General features: G+C 40.2%; 1 protein-coding gene across 4 annotated transcripts in view; it reads left to right on the top strand.

Annotated features, from left to right (window-relative positions):
* The window catches only part of raraa (retinoic acid receptor, alpha a), a 580,457-nt gene that overhangs the window by 60,785 nt on the left and 501,093 nt on the right, over nucleotides 1–18,579 (top strand). For 3 of the 4 annotated variants that reach the window (XM_043674897.1, XM_043674912.1, XM_043674905.1), the window contains one exon: nucleotides 18,072–18,172. In XM_043674897.1, the coding sequence (XP_043530832.1) occupies nucleotides 18,163–18,172 (10 nt within the window). In that variant the 5' untranslated portion in view covers nucleotides 18,072–18,162. Of the gene's footprint in view, nucleotides 1–18,071; nucleotides 18,173–18,579 lie in introns of those variants that run through there. The other variant, XM_043674909.1, reaches the window with a different exon arrangement.

Genomic DNA, 18,579 nt, shown 5'->3' with positions numbered 1-18,579 from the left:
AAGAAGTGGAGGGCTTTGAGTCCTTCGTGATGGGGGATGGAGGTGTACAGGGACTGGCTGTCCATAGTGAAAATAAGGCGTTGGGGACCGGGGAAGCAAAAATCATGGAGCAGGTGGAGGGCATGGGTGGTGTCCCGAACGTAGGTGGGGAGTTCTTGGACTAAGGGGGACAGGACGGTGTCAAGGTATGCGGAGATGAGTTTGGTGCGGCTTTGTTTCAGCAGCCCGTTTTCTTTAAGGAAATGAGGCCTGGTTATGGGGGCTGATTAGGCTTCACCATTCCATAGGAATTGTGACTCCATGGTACAACAAACACATTCATATTCTGTTCAGTCACTAGTGCAGCAACGTTTCTGTTATGAACTATTCCAACTCCTACTATAGTTCTACACCAATTTAAAGTAATGGAAGTTTGTAATTGTGTCTCTCTTCATGGTTTTATGACTTTGTTTATAAGACTAGATTGTCTGTCCTCCTTTTCTTACTATGAAACCTCAGGCCAACCTGATCATAGATTGAAGATTATTGTTAGTTACATAAAGTGGGAAATTAGAAGAATTATTTTCAACACATTAGTTACTATAGGCTGTTGAGCAGAGACGATAAGATCATTTGCATGCAGATATGTGAAATGGTAGGATATAAGAATATATAAGAAAGATGGGATATATAACATCAACTGAATTGGCATCAACACAATGGGTCAAAATACCTTTTCTGTGGTCATGGTGAATCCATTTGGGTTAATTTTTAAATCACCTGCTTGGTAAAACTTGGCAAGTTTAATGTTGAAAATGAAGGTTACTTACCAGCTCAACTTCACAGCCATCCCCAATATTAATCCAAAAGCAAAAGACTGCAGTTGCTGAAAATTTGAAACTAAAATACAAAACTAGAAGTTCTAAATAAGTCAGGCAACATCTGTGAAGAGAAACCAGAGTTGATATTTTAGGTCCACGATCCTTCATCAGAACCCTTTATTAATCTGAACATAGCTTTGTACAGGCAGACAAGGGCTGTGTTTTATCAACAGGCCCTCATTTTAACAAGCCCTACAGTAGGGAAGCTGCTTTGTCAGGCTGAAGCAAGAGGTTGTTGGAGAGAAAGATTTTGTTGCTCTTGGTTAATTTAAGAAAGAATTCAGGGGTCAGGAGCACTCCTGCTGTTACTCTAAATCCCATACTTAGAAGACTAATCAAATTGGATGGGCAACGGTTACATACAAGACAGATTTGTTGAGTGCATCAGGGATTGTTAGAGCAATATGTGGTAGAGCCTTCTAGTAAAATATGATGAAAGTAGCAATAAAAAGAACTCACATGGTTAAGAATCCTGTAACAATAGCAATCACAATATGGTAGTACAGGTAGTTCTCCTGTAATGCCGTAGTTGTGTTCCTGTGCAATAGAAATAATGGGGCCTATGGGAAAAACAGGGTTTGGAGCGAACCACAAAAAATACCAGTAAATATCGGAACAAAAACAGTAGTTTGCCTAAGTACATTTAAGTACAGTCTAAGTACATTTTGACCTGTTGTATGGTACTACATAGTGCAGTACAGCAGAATCTTCAGCTAATTACTCTCGATTGGCATCTATATTCTGCTGGGTGCACTACATTCTAGCCAGTCTTCTGATCCCATTCCAATGGTAACACTACACAAGTCAGACCCCAGATGAAACCTGCCTTGACAAACCAAGGGCTGAATTTTAATTTCTTTCACTAAATGTCAGTTCTGTCAGGTTTTTCCAGAGGGTTTCACACAGTGATGCTTGGGGATGTCTATCACCTTATTTTACAAACCCACCTGATTTATTACCTACTGTACCCTTTGGTGCCCCTCTCACACATTCCAGCAACATACCATGTGCCATTTCCAAAACAACTCACCACTTCAAATATCCAGGGTGCAGCACCATCTTTAAAAAGATATTGCGCACCCAAACAAGAGCTGTCAGTCCAGAGCTACCCTTCAGGATTCCTGACATTGGCCCTGGATGTGCCAGTGGAAAATTGGTTCTTCGCTTTGTGGGCAGGGACATTGAGATGCTGCTAATAGTGATGGAGTGATGCAGAGACAGGATGTCCTTTTCTCCCAGGCCAGTAGAGGATGTCATTCTACTGGAATCATGCCAACCTGGACCAGGGTTACCATCCAGGTAAAAACAATGACTGCAGATGCTGGAAACCAGATTCTGGATCAGTGGTGCTGGAAGAGCACAGCAATTCAGACGAACAGCAAAATTGACGTTTAGGGCAAAAGCCCTTCATCCAGTGCAGTCTCAACCATATCTCAGAATGCACAAAAATGTAGAAAGAACATCAATGACCTTCTCCACTCTGCCAGTGAAAGTACCACCACCTTCCCGGTGATATCTTACACTATCTCTACTACTGTACCCACCAGTTCTTGCAACATTTTCCCCATTCCCTCTCATCCTTCCTAACGTCTGACTCTTGACTAATCCTGAATCTCTTCTGCACAGCCTACTCGCCCTCTCAGGACATCTCCACACATGCACCAGAAGTAACACAGTGTGCCACCCATCTTTGTCTCCTTCACCCACTATATAGAGTTTCCTGACTCCGACCATGTCCAAGCTCCTGTACTGGGTTTTTTTTGCAGTTGGTTAGCGTAGTGATTAGTCACTGAAACAGATTCACGAGTCTGCAGATATTCTTTAACATCTAAAACATTTTTTGTTTTAAAAAAAAGCTCTTAATACAAACATCAAAGCCAAGTTTCAAACTACTGCTGAATACTGCCCTTTTACTATTAGTCAATTCCAGTGAAATTTCACTCTTATCTCAACTCTTAAAAGTTTTTAAACGAAGAGTATTCCCAGCTTCTTGCTGTAGAGACATTTTCACGATGCTTCTCCAAGTCCACTAGCACAAACATTTACAAAAGCTTTCACGAGAACGTGCACGAGCCAACTGATCACGTGATGCTAACGCTGAGTCCAGTACTCCGCGCACTGCGACACCTAGTGCTGGGATGAGAATCGTGTAACAGTGAATGGGAATTTGCTGTGTAAAAAAAACTGGTCAGGTATTCACAAATGAGCATAACAGAACTACCTATATTACTATAAGTACGTGGAGAGTAATTAGCATTCCCAACCAGTGTCCTCAACTTAAATAAAGGCAATTACAGAGTTATAAAGAAAGTTTTGACTAAAGCAGTCCTGTTCCCTGGATGCTGCCTGACCTGCTGTGCTGTTCCAGCAATAAAGTTTCAACTTTGATCTCCAGCATCTGCAGACCTCACTTTCTCCCTAATGCAGTCTGGACAAACAGATCAAGGGGGATGAGCGGTGTTTGATATTTAAGCAGATATTTCATATTCCAGTCCAGTCGAAAATGAGGATTCAATGAGAAGGATGAATAATCTGTGGTTAACTAAGGTGGTCAAGGAAAGTATCCAATCAAAATCCAAAGCATACAATTGCTAGTGGGAGGCCAGAGAATTGGGGCTTTTAGGAACAGCAGTGGATGACTAAAGAGCTAATGGCAGGAGGGTGGAATGATTGTGAACATACATTAATAAGAAAAGTCAAAAGAAACAGAACTTCTTTGGGCACATAAAAAGGGATAGCTAAAATATATGGCACCCTTGGAGTTTACAACCGGGAATTAATAATGGCGAAGAAAGAAATAGCAGATTATTTAAACCAGTATTGTGTATCAATTTTCATTGATGCTGTAAATGTTCCCAAAGTAACAAACACAAAAGGAGTTAATGAGAAGAAAATTCTTCCAACATCATCACAAGAGACAAAGTATTTGACAACCTAGTGGGACCAAAGGCAGACAAGTCGCCAGGACCTGATTGCATCCAAAGGTTTTATCAGAAGTGGCTGCACAAATAATGGAGGCATTGTGCAAGGTATCCCAGAACTCTCTAGATTCTGGGAGGGTTCCAGTGGATTGGATAACCACTAATGTGATTTCCCCTGTTCAAGAACAGAGGAGACAGGAAACAGGAAAGGCCACTCAGACTAACTTATGTCATTGGGAAAATGCTGGTGTAGTTATTAAGGAAAAAATAGTAGGATGCTTAGAAAAGCTTAATGCAGTCAAACAGTCAACGTGGTTTTGTGAAAGGGAAATCGTAGTTGACAAATTTGCTGAAGTTCTTTGAGAATGTAACTAGAAGAGTTGACAAAGGAGTACCATCAGATATACAGCATTTGTATTTCACACAAGCAATGTGCAGAAAGTAGAGAATTGGAATTACTGGGTCCTTTTCAGGTTTGAAAGTCAGAGCTATTAGAGTGTTACAAAGGTCAGTTATTGGGTGTCAATTATTTGCTATCGATGTTAATAAATTGGAGGATGAGAAATATATCCAAATTTGCTGGCAATAGAGAAATAGATGGGAGGGCATATTGTAATAACTTGGTAGATGGAATTTAATGGAGGAAAATGTGAGGTCATGCACTTTGATAGGGAGATTAAAAAGATAGATGATTACTTAAATGGAGAGAGATTCCGAATACTGCAGCCCAGAGGAATCTGGGTGATATTGAGTTTGAAACTCAAAAAATTAGCTTGCAGCTGGACCAAGTAATTGGAAAGGCAAATGGAATTTTGGACTTTCTTGTTGGAGGTTGAGAGTTTAAAAATAGGGAAGTCTTGTTACAACTGATAAGATAGATGTTGTGAAGCTGTTTCCACTAGTCGGTGGGTCTCAAGTTAGTGACAGAATAAGGAAACGAGCATTTAAAACTGAGATATGAAGGAATTTCTTCTCCCAGGGTGCAATGAATTTCTGGAATTCTCAACCCCAGAGAATTGTGGAGGCAAGATCATTGAAAGTATTTAGTGGAGGTCAATAGACTTTTGAAATAGTGGGGATTTGAGGCCTGCGGTGAACTGGTATGAAAGAGGAATTGAGGCCTGGGATAGATTAGTCATAATCTTGTTGAATAGTGGTGCAGGCTTTAGATCTTGAGTGGCCCGGTCCTGCTCCTTTGCTTATGTTCTTAAGCCTTAAAATGAAAGTTGAAGTCTCCTCTTCCTTCCAAAATTTTTGATGTCTCCAGTTGTAACATTTAGGATTGCCCCGTAATTCTATGCAAGAATTTCAAGTGTAGAAAAGTGTCCAAACTTACTATTAAATATTTACTAATGTAGGTTCACTTCCATTTGATTAAGCTCTTGACAAGCACCAACAAATTTGCTGAAAAGTTAGTTGCTTTGAAATTTCTCTAATGTCCAAAAATATTCTTGTGAAAATTCCAAGATATTAATCTAAGATTGCAATACTATTATTCTATTTTCTTTGACAAATGCCATTATCTTGGCCTCAAAAAGACTGAAATCTAGTGTTTTGAAATTGTATGGTTTGATCATTGTAGTAATCAAACATTTAACATGTTCATCTTTACCGGACTAATGTATTTGGTGTGATTAAATACTTGTACTGGAATAACAAAGGGAAGTCAGAAGAATGAATTAAGCACTTGCACACTATTGACTTGCATTGTGATATCAAACATCAGACAGTCAGTTGTATCCTTCCTCTCATTCTTAATCATCCAGCTTCATTTTAAAGGAGACAGCTCCGTATAATTGACCTGGCATCAGCTGTACTTTAATGGGTATTTATTCTAAATATCTCCAGTTACAGTGAAAATATTCTTTTGGTCTCTTCCTTGAAGCTTGAGGTTTGCAATCATGTCATTGATTTGTGATCACAATTTTAAGTGGTCTGCTTACATATTCATTAAAAATAAATTTCAAGAATTTAATGACTTCACCAGAACAATTATTTAATAACTGTAAACAGGTTATCTATGAAGAAAAAATGTAAAATAGTTTGACATTGCATATGAGAAAATGATATTATTTTTTCTTGTATGTTGAAAAATCAGTATTTACTGTGGAAAAGGATATGGAAGATATAGACTGTAGGGAAATAGATGGTGACATCTTGCAAAATGTCCATATTACAGAGGAGGAAGTGCTGGATGTCTTGAAATGCATAAAAGTGAATTAATCCCCAGGACTTGATCGGGTGTACCCTAGAACTCTGTGGGAAGCTAGAGAAGTGATTGTCGGCCTCTTGCTGAGATATTTGTATCATCGATAGTCACAGGTGAGGTGCTGGAAGACTGGAGGTTGGCAAACGTGATGCCACTGTTTAAGAAGAGTGGTAAGGACAAGCCAGGGAACTATAGACCAGTGAGCCTGACGTCGGTGGTGGGCAAGTTGTTGGAGGGAATCCTGAGGGATAGGATGTACATGTATTTGGAAAGGCAAGGACTGATTCGGGATAGTCAACATGGCTTTGTGCGTGGGAAATCATGTCTCACAAACTTGATTGAGTTTTTTGAAGAAGTAACAAAGAAGATTGATGAGAGTAGAGCAGTAGATGTGATCTATATGGACTTCAGTAAAATTGGAGGTGTAGCGGACAAGAAAGAGGGTTACATCAGATTACAACAGGATCTTGACCAGATGGGCCAATGGGCTGAGAAGTGGCATTTGGAGTTTAATTCAGATAAATGCGAGGTGCTGCATTTTGGGAAAGCAAATCAGAGCAGGACTTATACACTTAACGGTAAGGTCCTAGGGAGTGTTGCTGAACAAAGTGACCTTGGAGTGCAAGTTCATAGCTCCTTGAAAGTGGAGTCACAGGCAGATAGGATATTGAAGAAGGCGTTTGGAATGCTTTCCTTTATTGTTCAGAGTATTGAGTGCAGGAGTTGGGAGGTCATGTTGCGGCAGTGGTTAGGCCACTGTTGGATTATTGCGTGCAATTCTGGTCTCCTTCTTATCGGAAAGATGTTGTGAAACTTGAAAGGGTTCAGAAAAGATTTACAAGGATGTTGCCCGGGTTGGAGGATTTGAGCTATAGGGAGAGATTGAATAGGTTGGGGCTGTTTTCCCTGGACGTCGGAGGCTGAGGAGTGACCTTATAGAGGTTTACAAAATTATGAGGGGCATGGATATGGTAAATAGGCAAATTCTTTTCCCTAGGGTGAGGGAGTCCAGAACTACAGGTTTAGGGTGAGAAGGGAAAGATATAAAAGAGACCTATGGGGCAACTTTTTCACGCAGAGGGTGGTACGTGTATGGAATGAGCTGCCAGAGGAAGTGGTGGAGGCTGTTCCAATTGCAACATTTAACAGGAGTTTGGATGGGTATATGAATAGGAAGGGATTGGAAGGATATGGGCCGGGTGCTGGCAGGAGGGACTAGATTGGATTGGCAAATCTGGTCAGCATGGACGGGTTGGTCCGAAGGGTCTGTTTCCATGCTATACATCTCTATGACTCTTTGATTCTAAAATCTTGGAGCTTTTGAGTTTGCCGTTGCTTTATTTTATAGATCTCTTCCCCCATACTTTCCCCAACTGTGTTTCCTTGCAATGGATATTTTCTCGCAAATAATTCTTGTATTCAATATTGCTTCTAATAATATTGAAACACACGACTGCTATACTCAGTGAGTTACTTTGAAATTGCAATAACTGTTGTGCAAGAGCAGATGGAGGCAACTTGGAAACATGCTGTTCCATCAGGGAACGATGGAGATGTTGGGTTCACGTGTCATGATATGTTGGATCCAGGGCTTCACACTGCTTGCTGTTGGACAAAGCACATTGGGATAGTTGGAAATGTTGGCACTGAAGATGATTCCTAATTAGTTTATATTACCAAACATTTTAAATGAGTTTAATGTGCGCTGATGGACCTTGCACATCATTTTCTGTGGACCTCGGCCATTTCATAGCTGTTTGGTTGATTATGATGACAACCCCTGAAGCAGGAAAAGGATTGATTTGCACAGTGTTTTATACTTTAATTCCAAGTCATGAAAAACATTTAGCTTACTGCCTTGTAGATTAGAAATTCAAGTGTTTATTTTCAAAATCAGTTTCACACCTTGTTGTAAAACGCAGACTGTGCAATTTGAAATTAAAAACTACATTCACATTGTATTTCAAAGTTGGGCTGAATTTTTTAATTAGTTGCAAGTCGCCTTTCTTTTCTAACACCAGCTACTGATGCATGTAGCTGTAACAGTTTATAAATTTGGGTAATGGGATGGTGCAAATTTTTCTGGATGCAAGTGACTACAGCATGGCAAAGATACAGACCGTTGAATTGCTGCAAAACTTTGCAGTAAGCCCATAAAAATGAAATGACTGTTAAAAGGTTTATTTGGTTGCATTGAAAAAGAAAAAAAATATCAAATACGTGAAAAAATATGCAATGTTTTATTAAGCTCGTAGTATTTACTCCTTGGATAACTACCAAATCCAGAGCTGACTCTTCATAAAGGGCTCTGTTAGACCTTTATTTATTGTAAGGTCCAGTTTCTCACTGAACCTGCTATTTTAAGCATAATTAAAGTAAGAGTCACTTGCATTACATTTCTCTTTACATTATCTCAATGTGCTTTGCAAAATAATTGCTTATTTGAAATGCAGAGAGTTGTTATGTAGGGGAATAGTTTAATAAATTACTATTTAAACTGGTGAAATATTTTCATCAAAAGATATAGTGCCAATATCCTTTAGATTTTTTTGAGTTTTGGGGCACTGCCATAATGGTAGACTCATAACAACTGGAGGTTTTACAGTCCCTATCACTTGTGGAATAAATCTTTGTTTACCAGTGTTGTCTCCAATCATTAACCACAATTTAATTGAATTAATCTTTTTAATAAAACTAAAACACCCGATTATGGTCAGAACTGTGTAGTGCTTTTAAAGCTGCAATGCTGAACAAATTTTCAAAGAAAATACTATTTGATTAGATTCTCTATGGAAACAGGCCCTTCGGCCCAACAAGTCCACACCACCCTCTGAAGAGTAACCCACCCAGACCCAGTCTCCTACATTTACTCCTGACTAATCCACCAACATTATGGGCAATTTAGCCTGGCCAATTCACCTAACCTGCACATCTTTGGATTGTGGGAGGAAGCCCATGCAGACACGGGGAGAATGTGCAAACTCCACACAGACAGTCGCCCGAGGCTGGAATTGTACCCGGGTGTCTGGCGCTGTGAGGGAGCAGTGCTAACCACTGAGCCACCGTGTCTTGCCACAATTAGGCAAGACAATAATTTTTTCTGCTTTTTGAAGAACCCTTTTATTCCATATATCATAGTTAGCCTGTTTCAAGATAACCTTAGGATTTGTGCAAATATGATTGGCCTAAACATTTTCCTTTCTTTTGAAAGCAAATGTTAGTGTCTCTATTATAACACATTAATCTATGCAGAATTTAAGCTGACATTGTGTAGACTGACTCACTGAATCTGTTGGCAATGTAGGTTTGTGCATTTGTGTAGGATGACAAATAATTAAGAAATGAGGGAGGCCACTTAATCAATATGTTCATGAAGACACAGTTTTAAAGTCTTTCTCGGATCCAATTAACTGTTAAAATAGGTTCAGGGTTGTCATCTCCACTTCTGTATCTAAGTGCCATTTCATCAAAGTTGCTCAGTAAAAGTGTATGGTTTTAGTTGGTCATGCTTCGTAACTCATTCTCTGCATTCTTTATGCAGTGGAAATGTGAGGAGGCACTGTTGGTAGCATTATGTTACATCCTATGCATAACCTCATCCCATTTTGCAGACAAGCCAAACAAACCCCTTATGCGGTGTGAAGAGAGACGAGCACTGCTCACATTACCAAAGAATGGTTCCTTCTACAGACTAATCACCTGAAATTGAGTAAATAGGGAGTCTGTTACATGGCTTTGGGATTTGAATTTGTTAAATAACTTTCTCCCATGCCCTGCTGGAGAGATATTATAGATTTATCTGCCACTATAGGTGATCTGCTAAGGATGGGTTAGATTTAACTTTTTCTTTAAATGAAAGAGTTCCATTCTGTCTTTAAGATAAATATTCTGGCCAAATTATGTGACAGTGGGTTGGAGTTCTGCTTATTTCTGGGAGAGAGTGAAATGTTAAGGAAATGAGTAATTATAAATGTTGATAGAGGTAGTTAATTTTGGTCTGTGCAGGGATAAACCTCTTGAAATCTGGAATTTTAGTGTGTGATCAGTGCAGTAGTAGGGTGTAATATCAGTAAGAAAAACAAAATGCTGGAAATACCCAGCTGGTCCTTTGGTGTCTGCTGAGAGAGAAATGAATGGACAAACGAATGACAATGAGATGAGGGATGGTTAATACAGGACTGAAGGTGTTATATTTGAATGCATGCAGTATAAGGAATAAGGTAGATGAACATGTGGTGCAGATCGAAATTGGCAGGTATGATGTGGTGGGCATCCTGGAGATGTGGCTGCAGGAGGATCAGGATTGGGAGCTGAATATTCAAGGATATACATCCTATTGAAAAGATAGGCAGGTGGGCAGAGGGGATGGGGTTGTCTTTTTAGTAAGAAATGAAATTAAATCAATAGTAAGAAACAAAGTAGGGTCAGATGGTGTAGAATTAAGGAACTGCAGAGGTAAAAATACCATAGTTGGGGTTATGTACAGGTCTCCAAACAGTAGTCAGGAGCTGGGGTGCAAGATACACCAGGTGATCGAAAAAATGCGTAGGAAAGGCAAAGTTTGGGGGGTTTCATCATGCAGATGGACTAGGAAAATCAGATTTGTAATGAATTGTAAGAAAAGGAATTTGTGGAATGTCTACAAGGTGGCTTTTTGGAGCAGCTTGTGGTGCAGCCCACAAGGGAACAGGCAATACTGGATTTAATGCTATGCAATGAGGCAGACTTGATAAGGGAGGTAAAAGTAAAGGAACCCGTAGGGGGCAGTGATCATAATATGATTGAATTTACTCTGCAATTTTAGAGGGAGAAGATAGAATCGGGCGTAATGATATTACAGCTGAATAAAGGCAACTACAGAAGCATGAGTGAGGAGCTGGATAGAATTGACTGGGAGAGGAGCCTAGCAGGACAGACAGTGGAACAGCAATGGCAGGGGTTTCTGGGAATTGTTCAGGAGACACAGTAGAGATTCATCTTGAGGAAAAAGAAACATGGTACAGGGAAGATAAGGCAACTGTGGCTGACCAGGGAAATCAGGGATGAAAGCAAAAGAGAAAGCAGACAATGTAGCGAAGGGCAGTGGGAAACCAAACGATTGAGAAGCTTACAAAGACAACATTAAATTACTTACAGTGTGGAAATAGGCCCTTCGGCCCAACAAGTCCACATCGCCCCGCCGAAGCGCAACCCACCCATACTCCTACATCTACCCCTTACCTAACACTACGGGCAATTTAGCATGGCCAATTCACCTGACCTGCACATCTTTGGACTGTGGGAGGAAACCGGAGCACCTGGAGGAAACCTCCGCAGACATGGGGAGAACGTGCAAACTCCACACAGTCAGTCGCCTGAGGCAGGAATTGAACCCGGGTCTCTGGCGCTGTGAGGCAGCAGTGCTAACCACTGTGCCACCGTGCTGCCCACAACAGAGGGCAACAAAAACATAAATAAGGAGGGAGAAGATTAAGTGTGAGGGTAAGCTAGACAGTCATATAAAGGAAGACTGTAAGAGTTTGTTTAGAAATATATAAAGGGCAAAAGAGAGGCAAAAGTGGACATCAGGCCACTGGAAAATGATGCTGGAGGGATTGTAATGGGGCACAAGCAAATGGCAGAGGAACTGAGTAATTACTTTGCGTCAGTCTTCACAATGGAAGACATGAGTAATATCCCAAAAATTCAAGACAGTAAGGGGGCAGAGATGAATATGGTGGTCATCATCAAGGAGAAAGTGCGAGAAAAGCTGAATGGTCCGAAGGTGGATAAATCATCTGGACCAGATGGACTATACCCCAGAGTTCTAAGGGAGAAAACTGAAGAGGTAGTGAATATGTTAGTGATGATCTTTCAGGAATCACTAGAATCTGGGAGGGTCCCAGAGGACTGGAAAATCACTAATGTGACACTCTATTTAAAAAGGGAGTAAGGCAAACGATGGAAAATTACAGACCGATTAGCCTAACCTTAGTCGTGAGTAAGATCCTGGAATCTATTGTGAAGGATGAGATTTCTAAATACTTAGAAGTGTATAGTAAAATAGGGCAAAGTCAGCAAGGTTTCATCAAGGGAAGGTCATGCCTGACAAATCTACTAGAATTCTTTGAGAAAGCAATGAGCAGGTTAGACCAAGGAGAGCCAATGGATGTTATCTACCTGGCAACACCAGGTTAGAGTCCTATAGGTTTATTTGGAAGTAGAAGCTTTTGGAGCTCTGCTCCTTCATCAGGTAGCTAGTGGGGCAGGATCATGGAACACAGAATTTATACTAAAAGTTCATCCAACTGATGCGAATTATTGAACAAGGCTAGATTGTTGTTGAGTCTTTAATCTCTTAGAATGGGGTTGCAGGTTTTGAGTGATTAATCTGTAAATCCCAGAACTTCTTTCAAGTCACAGTCCCAAGATAACTTAAGGTTTTATGTAAAAAAGGTGACCTCTCAGCTCAGACAATGCATCGCCCTCTTGAGCTGTCGTACCTGTCCATCTTCCTTCCCACCTATCCGCTCCACCCTCCCCTCCGACCTACCACCACCACCACTCACCTCCATCTACCTATCGCCTTCCCAGCTACCTTGCCCCCAGCCCCACCTTCACCCTCCTATTTACCTTTCAGCCCCCTTCTCCCCAACATTCCTGATGAAGGGCTTATGCCAAAAATGTTGATTCTCCTGCTCCTCATATGCTGCCTGACTGGCTGTGCTTTTCCAGTGCCACGCTTTTCAACTCTGATCTCCAGCATCTGCAGTCCTCACTTTCTCCTAAGTACATGAATAGGAAAGGTTTGGAGAGATATGGGCCAGGAGCAGCAAATGGAGTTAGTTTAGTTTGGGATAGTGGTTTGGCATGGGCTGCTTGGATTGAAGGGTCTGTTTCGATACTGTATGATCCTACGATTTTAAGTAACACTAAAAGAAAGGGAAAGAATGGAAGTGGATTCACAATCTGAAGATGCTAAACACAATGTTAAGTCCAGAAAGTTGTAAAGTGCTGGTCTGAAGATGAGAAGTTGATCCTGTAGTTTGTGATGTGATTTGCTGGAGCATTGCAGCATGCCAAGGTCAGACAAGTGGGCCTCGCCCCAATCCAGTGGGACTGTCTGTTCTATCCAGTCTGGCGGTTAGTCATTGTTCTGCCTTTCTCACATTCCAATCACTTAATTTGCTGTGTCAACATCCTTTCTTCCCCAGCATAGCACCCCACCCCACCCCCACTATTGCATAAATGCTGCCCCTTCCACAGTTCACTTCAGCTCTGATGAAGAGTCATCTAGACTTGAAATGTGAGCTTGCTCTCTTTCCATGTGATGCTGCCTGACATGCTGTGACTCCAACATTTTTTTGTCTTCAGTTTAAGTCCCTGGATATATGTCATAACGTTCTAATCGTTTGATTCAAAGTAAATAACTCGCTGCTGAGCATCTAGAGCGACATGTCCAAAGTCATTGACAAAATGTGCTTGGCCCATTCTATTAGTCAAAGAAAGATTCAGGATAAGAAGAACTGATATCTCTCACATCCAAACTTTTCAATCCCAACATCTTGCCTTATTTTTAACAACTGCAAGTGTTTTTGCCTGTATTACTTTGTTTGGTTGTTCTGTGGTATGAGGAGATGCAGGGGCAGAAGTGACAGTGGACAGGGAATGAAGATATTTTCCAGAAATAGACAGGAGATAGAGTACCTCATTGATTAGAGTGTGTTTCTCTTCATTAAGTTCGTGTTTGTGACTTTGCCGGAATGCAGTTAGCATTGGTGATGGAAGCAGCTGCTGGCATGCTCAGCCGATGCTGCAATTGCACATGCCTTCAGATTCTTTTTTTGTCTGGTGTAGGCCAAATAGATGTGGATAAGCTTGGATAGTATCTTAATCTTCTAGTTCATTGCAAACATCTTTAAGTTTCTCTTTGACAAATATGGTAAAAACCGGGTCTTTTGCTGAATGAACGGTTTGGGAAGAGTTTTCAAATAGGAACTATAGAGAACATTCTGTAAACTATGGTATTTTCAAACAAATCCTGTGCTACCCCCTCACCTCCGTCCAAGGTCCCAAAGGATCCTTCCACATCTGAGAGAAATTCACCTGTACATCCACGCAAATCATCTACTGCATCTGTTGCACTGGTGGTCTCCTCTACACTGGGAGACAGGATGCCAACTTGTGGATCGTTTCAGAGAACACCTCTGGGACACCCGGTCCCATCAATCCCACTGCCATGTAGCTAAACACTTTAACTCCCCTTCCCACTCCGCCAAGGACATACAGGTCCTGGGCTTCCTCATCGCCAAACCCTAACCACCCGACGCCTAGAGGAAGAACACCTCATCTTCCATCTTGGGACACTTCAACCACATGGGATTAATGTGGATTTCACTAATTTCTCCATTTCCCCTCCCCCACTTTATCCGAGTCCCAACCTCCCAACTCGGCACTGCCCTCTTGAATGGTCCTACCTGACCATCTTCCTTCTCATTTATCTGCTCCACCCTCCTTTTCCACCTATCAGTTTCACCTCCACCTTCACCTACCTATCACATTCCTAGTGACCGTCTCCGCCAGCCCCAATCCTCTCCCATTTATCTCTCAGCCCCCTTGGCCCACAAGCCTCATTCCTGATGAAGGGCTTATCCCCGAAACCATCGACTCTCCTGCTGTTCGGATGCTGCCTGACCGGCTGCACTTTTCCAGCACCCCACTCTTCGACTCTGATCTCCAGCATCTGCAGTCCTCACTCTCTCCTAGGCTTAATGCACTTGAATATTGTAAGGAAACAGGACAAGAGAGTTTAAATGGTATGAAAAAGCACAATCTCTTAAGACTGTTTTGAAATTCCTTTGTATTAAAGCATTTGTTTATCTCCAGTAATCCAACCTCTGATTATAAATGGAAAGGGGTAATAAGTGGACGCAAATCATGGACTTTTTTTACATCTAGGAGGAGCTAATTTACCATCTGCATGCAATAAATGCAGGAACATTAGGTGGAGAAGAGTATGTGGCCTTGAGGGAATAAAATTGGCTTTTCATCCATTTAAATTAAGAATGAGCAGAGGAAAAGAAATAAAATAGCCATGCTTGGCTGTATATATTCCATATTTGATTTTCCTAAAATTGATCCTGAAGATCAAGGTATAGGACCAGGAAAATCTGCCTCTCCTGTTTTCTAATTTTGTCTAAGGTAATGTTATTGGATTCAGAGTTTACAGAGAACAAATTAGATTACTAAATTTTCATAATGTAATTTGAAATACATTACAGAATTATGGAACAACTGCACATTAGTTAGATGGTAAAATATTTTCATTGAAGTGGTTAGTAGCTGTACTTTCTGTAATGTATCCACTTAAGCTGTAAAAAATAATCACTTGGCAGTACCCATTATAGGTTTTTTTTCTATAGTCAGAGTGAACAATTTTAACTGTGCAGCATCTATGTGAAAATGACTCTAGGTTTGGTGGTGGTAGCATTGGGAGAAATCTAAGCTAATGTGCATCACTTGTATCACATGACAATTATGTACAATTAACTTTATTTTACATTTTCTACACTGCAATAGTATCAAAAATGCCTAATTTGTCTCATGGTAAACTGTAGTTTTTTGTTATTTTCAAATTTGCTTGAAACTGTTTTCTAGTTTCCAACATGGATTCTGTTCAGAAGTGAGTGCTTAAATTATTCTGTTGAGAACTTGGATTTACATTTCGCTACTCTACTCAATCCCCCAAGCGACCATAGTGAAAGCTACAAAAACATATATGTATTTTCTTAAATTGGCTGGGGACTAGTTTAAATTCTTAGTTCTTGACTCATTGACAGTGTAAAATTTGTATGAATATACATTTTCAAATCTGAAATTGGGAAGGAGCTGAAGTGGAACTGTTAGTAGAGTTTTTAGTAGTAAATCAACATAGCTGAAATTCATTATTATGCAGATAATATTTATACTGTCAATGAGTCAGAATTGGTAATGTAAACAATCTCTGCGACAAGCTATTAAAATTGTAGCTCCCTGTGACTTAAATATTTCACTTCAAGACTTGGGGAGATATTGAAGTGCCCACCATGTTAGTAATAAATCAGACTTGGAATTCCCAAACAAGAACTTATGTGACTATGTACTATAGAAATGAGTGTATAAGACTGAAGGATCCTAGGCTTAAACTCTTAGTAGCATTTCTGATTTCAGGAAAAATGGAAACAGGTGTTCTACCATCGACTTAGACTTGGGAAGGGTAAATTCAGCCAGGGCTCTCAATTCTGATTTTTGCCTTATGACACCTGCTGAAAAGTACATAGGAATGTTGCTGAAGAGATTGGGTCTGCTGAGGTCTCTTACGTTGGTTAATCTGCAAATTCTGGTTAGTTTTCTTTTAAGTACTTTTAGATATGAAATACAATTGCTTTTACAGTTTCAATCATGTAGGTAGATTTTCATACAGTTTGTCAGCAAAATAAATTAGTATTATTTAAAATTTGAACGTTTTTGTTTGATTGTCAGCTTTCATACTTGCAGTTTTATTTTTAAACTCTGCTGTTTCAAAGTAGGGTAGCACACTACTGTACGTGCAGACTGGCATGTGCAGTTGTGTTAAGTATAGACAAATGGATTTTGAGAGAGCTTTGAACTTAGTTAAAGTTACATTCATGGGTTATTGAACTCCATAGTGAATCACTGCTGGCAGGCCTTAAACTGGCAGGAACTATGTATTTTTTGGCCTGGAAATAGATTTCTCAATGTCTACGAGAAACACACTGTTCTTCTGTTGGATCTGTAGGGAACATAAACAATTAAACAAACAGACAGAGAGGAGCACAGGCTCAGCAGATCAACGTGTGTCTATATATTTTACTCTTCATTATGACTTGTTTTTGTTTTGCAAGTGGAACATATGGTAATCATGTATCACTTCATGTTAGCATGTTGTATCCGTATTGGTGAGACTCAATAGTGTGACAGTTGGCTTTTCTTCCACCTGAGTTCCCTTGTTTCTTTCAAAGTTAGCATGGGAATTACACCAGGAAATTTATGCACAGCAGCTTTTAAAAAAACCATTAGAAGCAAATATTTTGCTTTTTGATACGGGTCTTTTAAAATTTGTATTGATTTACTACTTCTGCTCTTACTCTGTGCTCTACAATGAAATTCTCTATGTTTACAGTAGAGATCAGCATAATGAGTAATTAGTTTGCCGCAAGAAAATTTGTTGCTGTCAATTCTATTTACAGTGTTTGCACTTTGACAGAAAATCCAATGATGTAATTCCTGATTTCCCTAGTAAAATAGAGACATTTTGACACTCAAAATGCTAATCTGTTTTTCTCTTTTTAGATGCATTCAAGCTTTCTCTGTATTTCTAACATTTTCTGGTATTATTTTAGGATTACTAGTCAGTTGCATTGATAAGATCTGTATTTATTCAAGAGCATGACTACCTATGCAATATTGCACTCATCATTCTTGCCTTTGGCCATCTACTAGTGAAATGCTCTTACCTGTCTTTGTCACCTCTGACTTTCTTGTTCCAGCGCTCTCCTGGCCAGCCTCTCACCCCTTTACCTCTTCACATATGCTTGTGGAAACTTCAGATGATCCAAAAAGCTTGGTGTCCAATCTGATCCTGCATTAAATCCTACACACCCGTTATCTTTGTCATTGCTTTAGGAGGTTTTCAGTTCCCAATGCCTCCAATGTCCATGCCTTTTAATTGCTATCTCTGCAGCTGTCTCTTGGCTAAATTAACACCCCCCACAACTGTTCTGGCTCTGGACTTTGGCTCAATCTCTCCCTTCCCAAGTTATTGACATCAGTGTTTTCATCTGTCTTGAACCCACACTCCGATGTTAGCTCTCTGAACTTCTCCACACAAGGTTTTTCTTTAAAGCTACCTCTTCAATCATATTTTTGGCTATCTTGCTTAGCTTTTAGTTGTTCATTTCTGACTCTTGGAACTTCTATCGTATGTTGAAAATGCAATGTAAATGTAACTTTTAGTTGTTAGTAACATTTTCACCGGAAGTAAATCATGTTGACCTCAAGATGTCAATATTGATTCAGTTTCTCCTCTTTCTTTTTCTGCAGCATTTGAAACTTTACAAGAATCAATAATGAGCTGTTGATGTCTGCTTTGATTTTGTCTCCGAATCGACTGTACCATTTCATTTGAGAGCACATGCACTCAGGTAAGCAAACAGAAATTAAATATCACGTTTATTATGAGAGCTTAGCAAAGCCTATTGGCTCTTTTTACGTTAGTATCAAAGGCAAAACTATCCATGTACAGTCACATCTGTTCGGAAACCAAAGCAACTGATGGAGTCTGTGTGTGTAGATAAATACAGTAATCCAGAAATCACTGTCAGTGATTTTGTATTAGGAGAAAATGAGGACTGCAGATGTTGGAGATTAGAGTCAAAAAATGCAGTGCTGGAAAAGCATAGCCGCTCAGGCAGTGTTTGAGGAGCAGCAGAGTCAATGTTTCAAGCATGAGCTCTTCATCAGGATTGGGGAAGTGGCTCATGGGGGCTGAGAGATTAATGGGAGGGGGTGGGGCTGGGGGTAAGGTAGCTGGGAATGCAATAGGTAGATG

Source organism: Chiloscyllium plagiosum, chromosome 33, assembly GCF_004010195.1.
Source record: "Chiloscyllium plagiosum isolate BGI_BamShark_2017 chromosome 33, ASM401019v2, whole genome shotgun sequence".
Taxonomy (NCBI): domain Eukaryota; kingdom Metazoa; phylum Chordata; class Chondrichthyes; order Orectolobiformes; family Hemiscylliidae; genus Chiloscyllium; species Chiloscyllium plagiosum.
The sequence above is the reverse complement of the archived record's forward strand: the minus strand, read 5'-3'. Positions and strand labels throughout refer to the sequence as shown.